This window comes from Artemia sp. Qi Xiang Cuo, chromosome 17, assembly GCF_049724085.1.
Source record: "Artemia sp. Qi Xiang Cuo chromosome 17, ASM4972408v1, whole genome shotgun sequence".
NCBI classification, from domain to species: domain Eukaryota; kingdom Metazoa; phylum Arthropoda; class Branchiopoda; order Anostraca; family Artemiidae; genus Artemia; species Artemia sp. Qi Xiang Cuo.
Genome location: NC_142810.1, coordinates 29205693 through 29225826, shown reverse-complemented (window position 1 = coordinate 29225826; position 20134 = coordinate 29205693). Strand labels below are relative to the sequence as shown.

The window sequence follows — 20134 nt, the reverse complement described above, 5'->3', positions numbered from 1 at the left end:
TGAAGAAATCATTAAGGACAAGGTTGGTTGTGACGAAAGATGTTCACCGGCAAGTGTTGAAAATGAGGCCATAACTGAGGTAACTGCCAAAAAAACTTTGATTGAAAGTAGCAAGGGTGCTTCATGTCAAGAACCTATCCAGGAACAACTTCTAGCAGACGGTGAAAGTTTGTTACTTACTGCAGAAGACATCATTAAAGACGAAGTTGGTTGTGACGAAAGATGTTCACTTGCAAGTGTTGAAAATGAGGCCATAGCTGAGGTAACAGATAAAAAAACTTTGACTGAAAGTAGCAAGGATGCTTCTTATGAAAAACCTACCCAGGAACAACTGTTAGCAGCCGAACATAAACTAATTTTAATGTCTGGTGCTGAAAAATTCAACGAGAAACCGACCAAAGACATTCAGTTTTTGCAAGAAGAAGGGTTATTGTCCACCCCTGAAAAGCAGCTGGAGAAATGTTTTAAAAAACAAATGGTTCCAAAAAAGCAACTTAACAAACGCTTAAAGCAAGAAGTACGTCTTTCGATTGGTCAATTTGACGCAGTGACTGCCAGAAAAGTCTCTAGGAAGCTGCCTCAGGAATCACAGCCTGACCGCACGTGGCCATTCCAGCCACCTGTGGCACCATTCCAACCAGAAGCGGCATCGTTCCAGCAATACGCGGCACCTTTCCAATCAAGTATAGGACCTATTCAACCACAAGCAGCGCCGTTCCAGCCACACTTGCCACCTTTACAGCCAAGTGTAGGCTATTTTGAGCCACGTCCAGCACCCTTCCAGCCGCATATGGTCCCTTTCCAGACGTATGCGGAACATTCCCAATCATTTATAGCACCATTCCAGACACAATTAGCACCGTTCCAGACCCATGCGGTCCCTTTTGGTCCAGGTGCAGACCCGGTGCCGCCGCATATGGCACCATTCCAGCCACAAGCGGCATCGTTCAAACCGAGACTAGAGAATTTTCAACCACGTGCAGCACCGTTCCAGCCACACCATCCAAAGTTTGGTAGATAGTTAAGTTTCATGAGAAGTAAAATAACAAAAAGACCAGACAAATTTACCAATGAAGACTGTAACTGGCAAAAATGGATAAGGCAGATTGATTTCACGATGATGACAGTAGCAGCCGAGGCATACCGTTGATGCCAATTAAGTAAAGGCTGCTAATAAGCAGGCAGAGTAGTGAACAAACTACAGCTAAGGCTCATATAAATGAGTGTGCTGTGATATGCTAATGTGCCTCCCAGTTTGACGAGAAGTAGAAAAAGAAGAGACCAGTCAGATTTACCGATGATGACAGTAACAGCGGAGGAATACCATTGATGCTGATTAATGAGTAGCCAGTGAAGGAGCATATTTACGTACCTCCTACTGTAGGAAGCAGGTTGATACCAATTAACTAAAGGCAAGCAGGCAAAGTAGGGAACAAACTACAGCTAAGGCTAATATCAATGAGCGTGCTGTGATATCTGCTAATATACCTCCCAGTTTGACGAGAAGTAGAAAAATGAAAAGACCAGACAGATTTACCGATGATAATTGTAACGGCAGAGGAATACCATTGCTGCTGATCACTGAGTGGCCAGTGCAGGAGCCTATTTACGTTTCTCCCACTGTAGGAAGTGGGCAGAGTAGCATACAAAATGCAGCCAAGGCTCATATAAATGGGCATGCTCGGATATTTGTTAATGTGCCTCTCAGTTTGACGGAAAGTGGAAAAATGGAAAGGCCAGATAGATTTACCGATGATGACAGTAGCAATCGAGGCTATCTAGAATACTAATGATAAGCATGCAAAGTAGCAAACAAACTACAGTTAAGGCTTATATAAGTGAGCCTGCTGTGGTATCTGATAATATACCTCCCATTTTGACGAGAGGTAGAAAAATAAAAAAAAACAGACAGATTTACCGATGATGACCGTAATAGCGGAGGAATACCATTGATGCTGATTACTGAGTGGCCGGTGCAGGAGCCCCTTTACGCTCCTCCCACTGTAGGAAGTCAGCAGAATAGCCAACAAAATGCAGCTAATGCTCATATAAATGGGTCTGCCTCAGTTTGACGGGAAGTGGAAAAATGGAAAGGCCAGATAGATTTACCGATGATGACAGTAGCAACCGAGGCTATCTAGGCTGCTAATGATGAGCATGCAAAGTAGCAAACAAACTACAGTTAAGGCTCATATAAGTGAGCTTGCTGTGGTATCTGCTAATATACCTCCCAGTTTGACGAGAGGTAGAAAAATAAAAAAAACAGACAGATTTACCGATGATGACCGTAATAGCGGAGGAATATCATTGATGCTGATAACTGAGTGGCCGGTGCAGGAGCCTCTTTACGCTCCTCCCACTGTAGGAAGTCAGCAGAATAGCAAACAAAATGCAGCTAATATAAATGGGTCTGCAGTGATATCTACTAATTTGCCTCCCAGTTTGATGAGAAGTAGAAAAATTGAAACCAGATACATTTATTGAAGATGACCGTAACAGCCGAGGACTAACATTGATGCCGATTACAGTGTGACCATTGAAGGACGTACCTCCTCCTATTGTAGGAAGTGGGCAGAGTAGCGAGCAAAATGCAGCTAAGGCTCATATAAATTGGCGTGCTGGGATATCTGCTCATCTGTATCCCAGTTTGATGCAAAGTTGAAAAATAGAAAGACAAGATAGATTTACCGATTATATTATCTTGTATTATATTATCTTGTCGAAAGATAAGCCCGTATAAAAACTGAATTCACTTATTACTTCATATATGGTTACTATCTACGATTTTGACGTCATTCATCAAGATTGGCCATAAAAATGCAGTTTATAGTGAAGAAATTGATTTTATTTATAAAAAAAATTAAATTGCAAATGGCACTAGATCTAGTAATTTTCTTTAAAATGGACCATTGAACAAGTCTCTACGATGCTCCAGTGCCAAGCTATCTGTGGAAAAAAAAAGAGAGAAAAAAAAGATGCCGTTTAGGCTGAATGCTGTAGTAGCTGCCACTTTTCTTGATTTTCAAGTCAATATATTTTCCTTGCTGGTAAAGTCAAATGACAGGAAGTTTCCTATACAAGGGTTTTGGACAAGGCGGTTCTAATGGTGTACTTTTTGTTTTGATCTGACTCTGTTTTTAGGAGTTATGGGTTATTATATTTCTTAACAGACACATCCTCTTGGTTTAAGAGGATGTATTTCTTAACAGACACATCTTCTTGGTTCGTACTAAACTAATAATTTAGGACCATTCCGAAAAGGATCCTTGAGCAGTCACGAGTTGAAAGACATGCGATGTGTCTGTAATTGTGTCCGTGTGACTAGGGGAGGGAGCTCAAAATAATAAAACTTGAGGGTATAAGTGTGTCCAGTTTTCTCTAGAGGCGCATTTTTATTAAAGTAGGATGTTCTGATTAAAACAGCTACTTGAAAATTTTTCATGCAATGCCATAGGGAGCCACTCTTTACAATATTGATATATGAATTGAAGCGAATACAAAAACATTACCAAATTTTGATTCAATCTCCACATCTCACTTCGTCCGACATACTGATCTTTGAAGGTCAACTCCACTAAATCAAGAGAAATATCTGTTGGATTGATCACCTTAACACAAACTTGTAGCAAAGCTCTTAGCTGGAAGGTATTTGCTACAGCTTGATCAAGACTCAAAGCATCTGCAAGGATAATTTATTCTTGGTGGAATAGAAAATACAGAGCTAAAAAAAAAAAAAAAATTACCACCTAACAACAAAAAAATGAAAAAAAAAAAAAAAATGAAAACCGGGTTTGGGGAGACAAGTTAGAAAGATAGGTGTTTGAAACTCAAAGAAAAGAGGCGGGTTTAGCAACACGCAGGGGGTAGTGCGTTATGGGGAGGAACATGTTTCACAAACTTGATATTACGAATATTTAATGAAGAAGTATCGATTTTCATATTCGGAGTGTTGAGTTCATTAGAAAATCTCAAAACATAGGCAATAGAATTCAATCGATTTCAAGAGAGCTGTCAGAGTAAATAGGGAGAGAATGAAGGAGTATAACTTGCCATCCATTCAAGATGAAGAAGATTACAATCTTTGCAAACGAAATGAAACAGTCTATATCTTTATGAAGTGGATGGAGGTATAGATGGATATGGTCAACCAAATAATAGTAAAAAAAAAAAAAATAGTCCATATTTATAAGGCGTGCATTAAATTATGGATTGAAACTAGCATTGGAGTATTATAAAAATTCAGAGACAAGGCTCCTGCTAAGACTTGGCGCCCTATGCCAATTTTAGGTGTGGGCAGCCGTCTGTACAAATGTTATAAATAGTAACCCCTCCCATCCTCTCATTTTAGCTATATCCAATGTTAGGGGGCTCGCATGGGAATCCGGTGCTACAAAGTCAAGCCACCCCACCCCCACCCCCAGATGGAACTTTACAGGCCCGGTGTTGACCACAAAGGCGGGGTGTCAAGGAAAAACCCCCGGTTTATGGCTAAGATGGAGTCAGCCCAGGAGGGAACTCGCTGATATACAAAGACTTTGAAGATGGATCAGGGTATATGGCAAAGAGCAAGACTTGGTTTCAGCAGCTAGAGGGACACCAAATAGATACATCCATACTAGGGTAAGCCAAAAAACAATATTCTTATGAACCTGATCATAATCTTACATATGCCCACTACCCTTTTGTTGACTAATTAAAGGAACTGACCAAGGATGTACATGGAACAGTTTCTTGGTCACTCCCCGATCTGAGTTTGGAAATCGCCTTGACACAGAAGGGTAGGAGGCTCAATCCTAAGAGAGGGGAGTAGAAAAGAGTACTTCTTGATGCAAAAGAAATAGTTCTTCAAGTCAGGAACATAATCGATTATTCAAAACTACTTTCCTAGTTATTGAAAAAAAAATCACAAACTGAACCTTGCTGTCTTGTATAGTCCCAGTTATGGGGCATTTTGTTACAACCACTAGAAAAACGTAGGAAAAAATAAAATAAAAAGTAAAATAAAAAGCACAGTAAAAAAAATTGATAACTAAAATCAGGATAAACACTTAACTGAAGTAGGCTACTAGAAAAAAATAATAATAAATTAAGATCTGTATTAAAATCTACACAAATGAAACTGTCAAAAATTCAACAGGATACAATTTCAAGCAAAACTATAAGTGGTGAGCAAAATCTAAAAAAAAACTTTTGCATGTAAGAAGATACTGAATTAAAAACAAAGAAGAAAACAATGACGAGACAAAAAGTACAAATAACAAGACGGATAATTTATAGCCATTGATAAAAAAATGCCCAACAAAGCATATACTTCAGCAAGTCTCTGTCAAGCTGTTATTAACTCTTAAAAATATGAGAAAAAAACTTTTAAAGTACTTAAGAACGAAATTAAATAATACACTCGAAAAAGGAAACAGCTTATAATTTATTGCTTTTTATTTTAAACAAAAATGAAGTAAGCCATAATAGGCTTGTCTTTTAGGTTTGGATTGTCATAAGAAGAAAGCAAAGAGGTGAGTTAGAACCAATTTAAGAAAACAAAGAAGAAAATTGATACGGCAATTTTACCTCTATGTTGAAGTTCTTCTTTTAAAGATGTAACTTGTATTAGTAATCGGCTATATTCATCTTCTGGGTGGTAGATTTCTACAACGTCACCTACTTTTAATCCAGGGATGTCTTTTGAGATGATTACAAGATCTTGAGCTGAAAGTTAAAGGTAAATATATGAGAATTGTTCAGTTAAAACTAATTACGCCAAAGAAAAACTCAGAAACCTTCCTTTTAGTAGATGAAAAGCAAGGTAAGCACAAAGGAATCTTAGCTAGTCATCCAAGATAAGTGAGACCCAAAGAAAAAAATAACTTGGTGCATTTGATCTAGAAAGAATAAGATGACAATGCCAATTAATAGTTTTTACAGCTCCTCCCCAAAGATACTGAACAATGGAGACTATGTAAAGATTTGTTTCTGCTCCAGCAGCAGATTTTTGTTAAGGTGGCTGTAGGTAGATCTGGCCTTGATCAGATTTTCTTGTCAACTTTCCTGGTTGAAACTATGATTTAACATGAAATCTTGTATATATATAATAAAACCCTTTGTATTGTACTGCTGTAAAATGTTTTGTCATCAGTGAGAAAAATACATCAACTATTTATTTAGATAGAGAAGTAACCTAGAAACAAGCCAAAGTTTAGTTTGTAAAAACACATCATATGAAAATAAACAAGATGAATGGCAGTCAGTTTCCCTCTTACTTGTGTTTTTATTAACCAGTCTAATTCCTTTATAGTCTCCACTCGTTTTAATCGTTTTTAATCTTTTCGACAGTCTGTTTTATATAAAAATATTGTATTTCTACCCAACCTTATCCTATTTTTTTTTGGTGGGGGGGGGCTGTATTTATTATCAAGTTTGAATATAAAATGTAAATTTAGCCCCCGTGATTTTGTTATAAACAATTTTTGGAAATTAATATTATTTTATCTTTTAAAGATTCTTAGATTACGAATGAATAGGAGGGAAGAGACCAATGTTATGCAACAAGAAAATCAATCAAGTGAAAAGCTTCACTTACTTGGGTAGTATCTTTAGTAAAGATGATGGATGCACAGAAGACATAAGAACCAAAATGGATAAGGAGTAGGGAGATTTTGATAGTAGAACTAAGTTTAAAGGATATGAATATATTTTATAAATTTAAGATTAGAATATTAGAAGCCATGGTCATGACACTGATCAAGTGTCATGCTTTAAAAGCTTAAGGAGAATAGATTTAGGATAGTTTTAGGTGCCTTAATCCGTCTTTTTAGTAAAGAAAAGGCTGGATGCAAGAATATTACCATAATCAAAGAAAATTATGTATATAGACCATGGCTAAATCCTGGCAATGGGAGAAAGGCTGGGATGTAATAATGACGGTTCTAATTTTTATATTTGGACAGAGCACTGAAATGGAAATTAAAAATTTTAATACCCTAGTAATTATGTGATCTTACTTCTGTCTTAAAAGATAAATTTAGATAACAGCCTACCTTTGAACATGGCCGCTTCTGAACTCAAAACAATAATAACAAAAGAGCAGTACTAATTTGTTTACTATTCAATAAGGTTTCCAAATAATAAGGCTGCTACTGTGATAATTGCGTCCTAGCCTCCCCTTCCTAATGATAGAGCCAGATACAGCGCAAGACCATATAGAAAACTTTGCTGATTTCTTTAGTTTGCATTATTTGTTGTACTTATTTCTCATCAATAGTTGTTCATAATGTGAAATAATGCCAAGTTTAAAACTAAAACAACTTAGGTTAATGAATAAAGATATGGGCCAAGGTTTAATATATGGCATCAGGTAAAGAGAAAAACGTACCATTAGTTTCAACATTCGATGTTCTTTAGAAATACAACACTTGCTCCCATTGCTATTGCATCTCTACCATCAATAATGAGGTGTTTACAAAATTCTACTGATTTCTTTGGTTTTCCAGAATTTGAAAACCAAAATTTCATACGAGGGGCTTTTTATGATCTTCGAAAAGGTTCAGTTAGGTAAATAAAATATCAGGAATGTTTCTGGATTCCAAACTATTCCCAAGGAAGATCTTTTAGTGTCTATCACCACCTTTTACCTCTCTAAGGCTATTGATCTTTGATGGACTTGGACAACCCCTGGTTTATCAAATGAAAATTTTTGAAATGTATTTCAGAGGCTTAATTATGCCACAGGAAAGTTTTTTCAAGATCTTAATTTTATTCCTTTCCTATGTTTAAGGGTTAGAAAAGTGCACAAAAGGAAGGTTTAAAACTTTAAAAAAACGGGTTTCCTTAATTTTGATTTGAGTCTACTATTCTCTGACTCTAGGTTTTTAACAAAAAAAAATCCAGTGTTTTCAAAAGAACTTTATGCCACAGTATCAGGACCTTGACCAGAACGAAAGATAAAATTATTGGAATAACTTACTATTCTTTGTTCTTCAAGAATTAAGCCCTGTAATCTAGTACATTGATTTTTGTACTTTTGGCATTATAGCAATTTGTAATTATTACATTGCATTCAAAAATATATATTGAAGCCCATCGCAACCAATTATTTGCCTATTGTGCTTTGGAGCTCAATAAGCTGCAATTTCTCCTTTTACAAATAGAAAGTTCTTGGAATATTTATCTATTAGCACAAAAAAAAAGTATTTTTGGTTCGTTTCAAAAGCATATGGTTGGCAATATGTTTATTTTTATTTTTAGGAGACAGATACATTTTTATGCTCAAACTGTGTTCAATAGAGCACAACGATGAGACCCGTTCAATAATTTATTGTAATTAATGGACAGGGTATAGCCTATAGTACATGAACAGTGCCTAATATTGGACAGAATATTTTAACTAATTGTACCTTCCCTAAGCATGGACTATTTAGGAAGCTCATAAAAACTAATCTTGGATTAAATGCAAATAGACTTAGACAAGACAAGGCTAATTGGCATTGTATATTTTTTGAGCAATTAACCTTGAAAAAAATATTCTTGTAGCCTACCTCATTCAAATAAAATTTTTATTTTCCATAACACTTTTATGTGATTAAATCTATCCTTGAATAAGTAAGTCTGTGATTAAGATGCTTTGTCCCAACTTTAAGATCCTATGTTAAACATTAGGCAGTATTTTCCAAGTTTAGACACAAGCTTAAACTGTGTGTTTATGATTAACGTTCCATGGTTGACTTTCTGTGCATTTAAAATAGAATATACAGCATTGTATATGTCTAAAATATTCAAACTACTTACCTATTCACAAACCTTACTACCTATTCACAAAAATTTAGACAAATCCAATGACGAAAAAAAACATATATCTATGATATGATCATGATTTTACGTAAGTTAACCATTGAGGGAGTGATTAGCTGTCACACTACTGGGTGTCTTACCTTAGTGGTAGGCCAATTCTAAAGGGAACAGACTGAAAAATTAAAAGTAGTACCATTAGATTCCTATTGTATGCTCTTTCCAAATATTATTTTTTCTGATAATGCCTCAACCCTATCAAGTAGTCCTAGACTCCTAGGTACAGCCCTAAATAATATATTTGATTGTTTTCTCTCATCTCATGATGCGTCATGTCTTCTTGGCTAACTGGTTTATCATGCCCTAGACCTGGTGAAAACCATTTTTTTTAGTGATAGTATGATTGTAGTTGTATTGTAGGATATAAATAAAATTTAAATTTGATTTCAAAATATAGATAATAATAAAGAAACACAATAATCAGATCAATAACAAAAGAATGTGTATTTCAAGCTAAAGTAAGAATTTCATGTTTTAGAGCTTTCTTTTAGTTTCTCTATATCCTAGGGCTATACCTGAGACCATCCAGGGGAGAGGCGGGTGTATTTTCTAAGAAGCAACCCTGATAGACTTAATTGGAAAAAACATAAAATATGGAATCTAGGCAAATATATGCAAGACTTCATAACTAACATAGTGACAAGATGAACACAAAACTCAATTTCCCTTTTTATGCTCTTTTAAAACATACAAATCAATTCACGTACAAATACACTCCTTTCCACCTATTAATTAAAAAAAACTTTCCGAAAAAAAGTTTTTCAAAGAAAAGTAAAGGCCGTTTTAAACTTAAGCTCAGGATATACAAATACCTTTTAAAATTCAAACTCAAAACGACCAGAAATTACTATTAAAGAATAAATGAAACCCAAAACGAACAGTAATTAAATAAACAATCATAGCAGAAAACATACAACAATTAATAATATTAATGAATAAATAGATCTTAAAGCGAGTAATGCTTAGATTAAATATGAAAATGAAGCTTAAAATGAAAAAAAAAACTTATATGCCCCCAGGGCATAACTTAAAACCCTTGCCCTTGCCAGGGTTGTGGGGGAGTGTCCTCCTCAAAAATATATTTTCTATCTAGAAATCTACTACGCTGAACAAAATGGATATCTGAAAATTTTGATTGGATGTTTTTGGGGAAACGATGGGTGTGGGGGGGGGGAGGGGGGATAGTTACACTCCAATCACTTTCGACTATTAAAAATGGCACTAGGCCTGTAATTTTTGCCCGATTGATCCTGTTTGGATGCTTCTACGGCAGCACATTCTATAAAAACCTTATATACCTCCAGGGCATAACTAAAACCCTTGCCGTGAGGGTTTTTGTGGATTTTCCTCCTCAAAATATATTTTCTATTTGGGAATCAACTACGCTGAACAAACTGGCTATCTCAAAATTTTGTTGTGCTGTGTTTGGGGGTCTGATGGGCGGGGGGGGGGGGGGGGGGGCTAGTTGCCCTCCAAACATTTTCGACTATTAAAAAGGGCACTAGAACTCTCAATTTTCAATCGAATGAGCCCCCTTTGAAGCTTCTACGACGACCCCTTCCATATGAAGAGCCTCTGGGAAAAAATAAATAAATAATAAAACATTGGAGCCGTATGGCCTTTACTATAGGCAACGCTACAGCGTTGCCTCTGATAAAGGGTATTCCACATATAACGCCAAAGAAACATATGAAAACTAAAAAAAAGACTAAAACAATGAAATTATTACTTCATAACATGCAAAATGTTTGCATTAATCAGATTATCATGCTTTCTTTTATTATTATCCACTTTTTAAAATAATTTAAAATAATATTTTGGTAAATTAAAAATAGTGGAGGAAAAATTTGGTTTTACCTCATGGAATTTGTCTCAAGTTTTTTTTTTTTTTTTTTTTTATACACCAAAATGCACCGATAAAAATGCTTACTTACACAAAAAAAAAAATTCCCGAAACCCCCTTGCACAAGTAACCCAAATTTGCCCTTAAAGGGGGAAAATGAGGGTGGGGTTTTGATTTTTGTGTTTATAGATATTTTGGGGTTTGAACAGTCGTTTCCGATCAAATCAAGCACGATGAATCCGAATCTGACGTCAGAAATCCATTTTTTATACCACAGTATAATTTTTCATCTTTATGGAAGAGAGAGGGGGGGGGCTAAAGGCCGCAGATCCTTATTTGACGGATTCCTGTGGCTAAAGAATCATTTTATATCAAATAAAGTACTGTATTTCCAAATACAAGGTCAAAAAGCAGTTTTTCACCATTTACCTGATTTCCACCTCTATGGGGCCTGTAATAGGCTACGAGAGGTTGCTAAGTATAGAATCTTGAAAACCACTTTTTAAATCGAGATCAAAACAAAAGATCAATCAGTTATAAAAAGGAAAATTTAGAACTCAGGTAAATTAATCAAAAAAGCATTTTGATTTTAAAGCACAGCCTAAAGCTAATTCTTCTTCCTGCTCGTCTTCGTTATCGTCCTCATCCTGTCTAACTGCAGCGTTAGCACATAACGCCCCTTTACACTCCCCACCGGCAAAGCTGCAGCGCAAACCGTTCCGAGGGCAGCTCCATCTGAGAGACTCAAACATGCTGGTGCACCAAACTATCTTCAGCAGATTTTCTGATGCAGGTGAAGCATTTGTCATAATGGGAAGATACATATTCCGTGACCAAGAGAGGCGCCAACCCCACTCTCCCGGCTTTAGCTAATTGGACGCGTCTTGCCACTTCATTATTTACAAATAGCACCTGTAAAAGTAGTACTTTACGGCAGCCAAAGATGGTGGAAGACACTCTGCCGGAACAAAAGCACTTGCAGTCCGCATTGTAAACGCTCGCACCCGCATATCTTTCAGGGTCTTCTCATTACTTTTCCCTTTGTATATGCGGAAAGAAGCTTTCTCTCCAGCTTCGTTGATCTCCTGGTGGTTGAATTCTGTTGTCATGAAGATCTTGCTAGCATTCTTTTAAATTCCATCTTTAAGTGACAAAGAAACCACTGCTGGTTTCCCTACGTCGTGAAGTCTAGATGTTGTATCAAAACCAGACATTGCGTGGCAAACGAGTAGATTTTCTACCGCTTTGGTTCCTAGTTTGTTCTTGATCCTTTTTATGTCATACTGCATTGGTTATTTTCATGCGTGTCTGTCTACGTAAAGATATCACATGCATCAAGCTTGGCGTGGTACAAAAGAAGGACTAATAAGTCGGTATACTTCCGAATGAAAGTGATCGACAAAGTTTCAGCACAACTGACTGCAGTTTGTACAACTTAGAGACATTGGTATCATACCTGAGCATATAGAACTTTACATTCATAGTTCGCAAGGCTCTTGGTATGTAGGTTGTGTGCAATTTATCGTCGTTGGTGTATCAGGGCAAGAGTAAAAAACAATCACTCCCTGGCCAAAATGTCTTGTGACATAATCTGCGTAAGATCCAGCCACCTTAGAGTAAGCGGATCCAGCAGTCCACAGACTTTTGTGGACTATCCAGCCACCAACCAGGACTCTCTAGGAGGTTGGCAATGTCACTATACCATCGAACCCCTCAATTTTCATCAGTGCATTAGTTAGAAAGGCTTTGTCTGCTGTCCTTATCACCTCAAATGAACTAAAGAGCAATGATGGAAAATTACATAGCTTGAACAACATACCTGTGGTCAAGCCAGAACAACTTGTGCTAGCCACTACAGCTAGACATTGGAAGATTGGAGCTGGGTCGACCATTTCTATCTTGCCATCTATCACCATGAATGGCTTCTCAGGCATAGTTACAGCTTTATCCTTTCTCCTGAAAACATATTTGTCAATGTCTTTTCCTTTCATGTTCTTAAGAATCGTTTCTTACAAAGATTTGATGACGCCTGCGTTTATATATGATGAAGCGTGAACACCATTAACTACAATAAACAGCTTTGAATTTTGCCTGAACGGTTCTAGGGGCTCATAGCATTGAACTGTCTTTTCGATGCCTGCCAGATCTCTAGCTCTCCTCAAAGATATCGCTTTTGTGTGATTTTCAATAGTAAACTCCGCGAGGCCAGTCAGGTTCTTCATCCGTCCGCTAACGAGCACAAAAGTAGGCATAGCAGATGTCCCAACTGTCCACGGTAATTCAGTCATGCCACTACCTCTCGTTAGACCGCCACTCGTTTTCATACTTCTAACAAACGTCTGTTTGATCCCCGAATTAGGAGAAAGTACCACCCAGTAGTTGCCAGTTCTCTGGATGAACAGATATTCCTGTAAAGTTCTGTACTGCTCTTGATTCTCTTTCCTCAACTGAAAAATCGACTGCACAAACAGTCAAGTAGACTTCGTGTAAAGATTGCAGCCGGAAGAGGCAAAGTTAGGAAGCATTTCTATCAACGACTGTAGATAAAGCTCAAGGTTGCCACTTTGTTCAGCTGTCAGGTTCTTTCTTAGGATTCCAAGCAGGTCCAAATACTGAAAACAAACACAGGCAGTTCTGACTCGGATAATCATTCTTTTACACTATGAACTATTTCGTAGATAAGATTCGCTGATTCCGACCCCTGTGCTTCATTGATAGTATCTCCTTCAAGTAGTGACACATACACTTGTTTTGACTTTTCAAGAGGTTCTGGTAGCATGTTATTGCCATCAAACTTTATGCTATTCAGTTCATTTCGGAGACCACACTGCCTTTCCATGACGATAAATAAAAGTTCAAATAGGGATAAAATCCTTTTAATAGACAGTGATGATAGAAATTCACAAAAATACCAGATATTTCGGTCACATATACAGTGACCGTCATCAGTAGTAAAACGTTTTACTACTGATTTTTACTACTGTGTTTTACTACTGAGTTTTACTACTGATGACGGTCACTGTATATGTGACCGAAATATCTGGTATTTTTGTGAATTTCTATCATCACTGTCTATTAAAAGGATTTTATCCCTATTTGAACTTTTATTTATCGCTATTCAGTTCTGATGATAATAGGTTCACCCAAGGGGCTACCTCAAATAGACCATGGTTTCACACGGCACTAGAGACAGCTTTGCCTCGTAACATACTATGCCCAGTGGTAGGTGCATTTACTTGACATAGGGTTCCCAAAAGTGCAAAGTCAGCCAATTGCACTGAGGAAACTCATGCGTGTGTGAAATCCAGCTAGGACAACAATAGCATTTTCTAAAGCACTTGTGGTAGGCTTTTCATTGACAATACACTTTGTCTTCCAGTAAAGTGGTTGGTCAAAGGTAATGGCAAGCACTATGGTAGATGGCCCCACTGATTAGATCACTTAAAGAATGGCACTAAGGAATGGAAACTGCAAACTATAGGGGGAGGGAGATTCTGGAATACTTGTTTGAAATTAAACTGTTCAAGATTCGTGCTCTAAGGCACCATTCATAGCCTGATAGGACATGGTGAACCAATCAAAAATGAATAATATAACTAATTCCTGTAGGTCAACTTTCACAACCGTTTTAGGTAAGATGAGGTATTTGACTACATAAAACCAAGTCCTTAACTTCATTTTCTAATTTACCACTATTGATTTTATAGGAAATGACCAAACAATCCAACCATTTATTAATTTTGAGTTTTAATCCCCCTCCACGTCCTTGAGGGTGGAAATGGGCATTAGAGTAAAGAAAAAGTGAAAACCTAAATCCAGATTTGGAGTCAGTATGCTTGATTTGATCAGAAACGACAGCTTAAACTCCCATATATTTGTAAACACAAAAATTGATATTCCCCCTCAAGGCCAAATTGGGGACACTTGTGCGATGGGGATTCAGATGAACGTGAATTTTGTTTGTGATTAAGCTGATTTTTCTGAACATTTTGATGTAAACAAAAAAAAAACTGCACAATTTGATCTTTTTTCACATATCTTTCCTCTGCTAAAACTATTACACAAAGAGATAAATTCTAGACTGAGAAGATAACCAGTTTAATACGGGAGCTACAGCATATGAATATATTAAGGTGACAGAGACATATATTATTAGGGCTAAAATTGGGACCATCACGCCTAATCAGCTTCAACCTAAATGATGACCAAATCTTCTATAAAACCCCCTCATTCTTCATGCAGATGATTCTAAATCAATAGATAATGCTGCCACAGCTTCTGATTTATAAATCTATCAAGATTAACCTTGACTGTCTTGGAAGTGGGGCTGATACATACCATGTGGTCTGTTTTAGCAAACATAATCAACACCAACAGTATTTACTCCAAGGTAGTCTTCTTTCTTCAGTTTCAGAAGAAAAACATCTCAGAATCATTACTGATGACAAATTGAGTTTTAACATATGCAAAGACTGTGTTATCATTTGTTCAATCTCTTGGCATTGTTTCCTTAAGATTACCTTATATCACACTTGCTAGTGACAGGAAAAAATAGTATATCTGTCAGCTTAATGATGGTTGTGAGATGTATGATCTGTGCTGTCTAAGGAGGTGTGCCAAGGTATGTTCAGCCACTGCATATACATTGATGACTTAAATGCATCTATGCTAGAAGAGGTCACAGTTCTTTTGCTAAGGAAGTTCCACAGGCTGATGATTTTATTGGAGAATAACTTGTTCCTCAGCTTGTTCCTGGAAAAGCTTTTAAGAGTGACTGCAAGTTTTCTTTGAGTTGTCATGTTGAAAAAGGCCAGGTATCTTCAGCATTCAGAAGCTTGTAGGGTAAAGTACCAATGATTCAACAGTTTTTGTAAAAAAAACAGTTTTTCTACTCCAAATGTCCTAATTTAAAGACTTTTGGTTTGAAAAGGGTTTCAGTATGTAGGAAAAATATTTAGGAATCTAATTGTTTGATGAGAAGTTTGAAGTTTTATCTGAAAAGGGTACAAAAATCCAATTTTCCGAAATTAAAGCATTTTCACATAAAAATTTGACACAAAGTGAGTTGAAACGTTTTATAATGGTATTTTGTTAGGATTGGTTGTTGGTAATTTTAACTTTTGTTAGGATTGGTGTTGGTAAGTTTCGACAGTTTGCAATCTAAAATATTTTAATATCTAAAATTGTATATCATGCCAATATCTAAAATTAAATAATCATATAATATCTGAAATTATGCCAAAGACAGGGAAATAAATCAAGTTATTGTATGGCAAATAATACAGAACCAAAAATAGTGGAGTTGTAAAAAAATAAATAAATATAGGAATTAAGTAACAAAAGTTGAATGTAAATACCATAAATTATGCTGATTATATTGCTAATTTAATTAGATTGCTAATAGTGTATTACTAGTTACTATATTACTAAGGCATTGATTATAATACCCCAGAGTTTTTATTATATAATCTTTGAACTATTTTTGAAAGAGTGGGTATCTCTTAGTTCTTATCGGACGGGTTTGGGAAAAAAGGGCGTGGGGGGGGGGGGTGCTAGTTGCCCTCCGATATCTTTTTACTCTTTGGGGGTGAGCTGGAGCTTTCAGTTTCCAATCAAATGGGCCATCTCTGGGGTTTGTACAAGCATACCTTCTGTAGGAACCGTATATGCCCCCAGAGCGGTGCTTACAATGCCTGTTCTGGGCCCTGGGGGGTTGCGTCAACACAGGAGTTTTTCTTGTCTGACCTTTGAACTATTTTTAACGAAATGGCCATATATAAAGGAGTTTTGAAACTTTGGATTTTGTTCAAAATCCAGATAGTTTTGGGAATTAATAGGATTTGAACCCGCAATGAATAGAAGTTTGGTAAATATACAAACCAAATTCTGGCCCAAGCCTGTGTTGAAAAATGTAGTATAAGTTTTAGGAGACTTGTCAGTCTATCTGGCCTCCCCCAGGCCATTCAGCGTGTCCCTAGGTGGTGATAGGGGAACACTCTACAGATATGTAGGGCACCTCCATAGGAGGCACGGACCAAGGGGGGACTTTGTCCCTGGTGGTCCATAATAGAAACTGGGGCACCTTCGCCCAGGTTCATAGAGAAACAGGGGAGAAATCATGAATCTTGAATGTGTATTCAAAAGGACCCACCGGCTTGTCAAAAAATTTCAGGAGCTACAAGCCTTCTCCTAGTAATAGATTAAATTGACTGGTGATGCAGAATACAGTCGCAAGAGGATTTTCTAGTGGTGGACAACTGTGGCAGGGCGCAAGATCCAGATCTATGGACACCGGCCTCTGCACAGGGCTGCCTCGACCTTTTCGGGGTACAAGACTTGGGACCTTGCGGTCAACTCTATTCCCACTTGAGGAGTGGCGCCCCTCGAGGAAATTATAGCCTAGTAAACGACACGGCGTTTTCACGGGATTCTGACTAATGGACAATTCTTCTGGGCTTGGTATGTTTTGATGGGCGTCTTTGGGCTGAAAAACCTCTTCCTAGCTAATTTATCTATTATGGGTTGCCTCCTCGTAGTAGCATAATATTTGTAGGCATGAATATATAATGAGTCGGAGGTAATAGGCTTCAGACTGTCTGTGCAGGATTTCGACTCTTGTTGATAGAAGAGCATCGCCAAGTGATGGAAACCATGTTGTGACCAAGATGGGACCAGGATTGCACAAAGCCTCCATTCATGGAGGTCCCAGGGACTTCTTGCTGTCCGGTTCTAAGCCAGCTTAAGCACTTAAGCCTAGGTAAATATGGTGTAGGAAAACAAAACAGTAATGGATACAGACTTTTGCAATTTTGTAGGTATAACAATCTAGTTATAACCAATACGGTGTTTGGTCATAAAATGGTTCATAAGTTAGCATGGTATTCACGTGATGGTAAGACAGATAACATTATTGATTATGTAATTGTAAACCGAAGACTGGCAGGATCAATACAAGATACTAGGGTATATAGGAGTGCTGTTATTGATGTTAAAAGGGAAGATCGCAATCTAGTAGTGTCAAGGGTTAATTTAAAGCTGAAATTCCCAAATGCTAACCACTTCCCAAGAGGTTATGAGGTTGGTAGAGTCAGGGATGAGAATTTGACAGAAAATTTCCTGGATCAGTTGAATACTAAACTTGAGTGTTTAAAATTTGATAATGTGGAAGATGGTTGGAATAATTTTAGAAAAATAATGTGTGAAGTTGCTGAAGGTGTTTTAGGGAAGAAAGCTAGAACTGCAGCTACGAATATTAGTGAAAAAGCTTTATGTTTAATAGAAAGGAGAAAGGAATTGTACAAGAATTATCTGAGTGATAGATTGTATGAAAACAAAAGAATTGTAAAAAAAAGTGGAGAAAGCACTAAAATATGAAATAATGAGGTTTGAAGTGAAGGCCCTGGATAAAATTTCTCGAGCATCTGGAAGATGCAACTAGATGGTATAATAGTAAAATATTGTACTGGCACGTTAACAAATTGAGAGGGAGTAATCAATCCGGACTTGTCCCAGTTAAAGATAGGAATGGGGTCGCAATTAGCGATAAGGAAAAAACTAAAGAGAGATGGGCCGAACATTTTGAGAACTTGCTTCACCGAGATAGAGTTGCAGGAAAAAATATAGAGGAAAATGAAAAAGTTTGTGATACCTGGGATGTGAAGGAAGATGTGTTTTGTGAGGAGGAATAAGCAACAGTACTAAAAGGATTAAAGAATAATAAGGCTCCAGGTGCTGATAGGGTGGTAAATGAGTTTCTTAAATATGGTGGCTCTGAGGTTAGAAATAAGTTATTGAAGATTATGAATATGATTTTTGAAAAAGGGTAAGCACCTAGTGATTTTAGGAAAACTTTAATTAAGCCACTTTATAAGAAAGGTGATGAAAGTGAGGGTGGTAATTATCGAGGCATTAGTCTGGTCTCTGTAGGTAGCAAATTACTTAGTAATATGATATTTTTTTGACTTAGAGATGCCGTAGACAAAGTTTTAAGAGAAGAACAGTGCGGTTTTAGAAAAGGTAGAGGATGTGTCAACCAAATTTTTCACTCTTAGGCTAATAATTGAAAAGTGCCTGAGTTTTCAAACACCTTTGGCCCTCAGTTTTATAGATTATGAGCAAGCGTTCGATTCTGTTGATAGAAGAGCTTTAATAAAGGTTTTATCCTTGTATGGCATGCCAGACATGCCAGACTGCTGTGGTTAAGGTAGGAAATGAGGTTACCAGCTGGTTTTGCATTAAATCAGGAGTTAGGCAGGGTTGTGTTCTATCCCCCTTTATATGGGTTATTTTGATGGACTTTGTTTTAAGGAGCACAGGAAAGGCAATGGGAGACCACGGAATCAAATGGGGAGGAAAAAGTCTCCTGGACTTGGATTATGCTGATGATTTAAGCATCCCAGATGAAAGTATGAGCAAAATGAATGGAGTTTTAGAGGTTTTGCGAGTTCAGGGTGCTAGAATTGGTTTAAAAATTAATGTTAGGAAGACTAAGTCACTAAGGCTAGGAATAAGTGAACATGAAAAGGTGACGTTGGGTAATGAAAAGATTGATCAGGTGGGCAGCTTCACTTACCTTGGTAGTATTATTAGTTAAGATGGTGGGAGCTGTGAAGATATCAAAAGTAGAATAGCAAAGGCACAGTGTGTTTCTTCACAGTTAATAAAACGTCAGGAAGAATAGGAAAATAAGTCTGCAAACCAAGATTAGAATATTGGAAGCTACAGTGATCAAATATGGCTCTGAAGCATTGGCGCTCCGAAAAGTGGATTTGCTAGATGTTTTCCAGAGAAATTGCTTAAGGATTGTTCTGGGTACCCGGCTGACTGACTGTATTTCAAACAATAGGCTATACGAAAAATGTGGTTCAATACTGCTCTCTAGGGCTATAATGAAAAAAGCTTTAGGTGGTTAGGCCACATTGTGCAGATGAAGAATGACAGATTGCCCAAGATTGTTCTTTTCAGCCAACCATCTAGGGCTAAACGGAAAGCAGGTCATACCCGTCAGGGGTGGGAGGAGGTCATAAAGAAAGATTTTAAGGAAATGGGAACTTTGTGGGCGGGTGTAAAAAGGGAAGCTTTGAATAGATTGGGGTAGAGGAGGAGCGTGCGTAGCTGTGTTGGAGTCAGGCGGCTTGGTGCTGTGATGAGTTGTTAGTAGTAGTAGTAGTAGTAGTAATTTGACACAACAAAAAAGTTACCTGTTTTTTATGCAAGTCAGAACCCAATTCAACACATGTCAAAATATTTGGGGAATAACAGTGGGTGGAACTTGGTGTAGTTGACATGTGTTGAAATACTTGAGGAATACCTGTGGGTGGAACCTGGTATATTCGACATGTATATTCTTGTTTCTTTGTTTTTCTTTAACTCTATTTAGCCTAATGTATAACAGTATAAAACACTATTCAAAAAGTAGAAGTAATATAACTAACAAAATTGTTTAAAGTA

General features: G+C 37.2%; 1 protein-coding gene across 2 annotated transcripts in view; it reads right to left on the bottom strand.

The window, feature by feature from the left end:
• Nucleotides 1-20134, bottom strand: part of LOC148942080 (GATOR complex protein Iml1-like) — a 168864-nt gene that overhangs the window by 146372 nt on the left and 2358 nt on the right. Inside the window, exons 2-3 of one of the 2 annotated variants that reach the window (XM_089102921.1) lie at nucleotides 5569-5706; nucleotides 3510-3679 (exon numbers count right to left, since the gene is read on the bottom strand). In XM_089102921.1, the coding sequence (XP_088959047.1) occupies nucleotides 3510-3679; nucleotides 5569-5706 (308 nt within the window). Of the gene's footprint in view, nucleotides 1-3509; nucleotides 3680-5568; nucleotides 5707-20134 lie in introns of those variants that run through there. The other variant, XM_089102922.1, reaches the window with a different exon arrangement.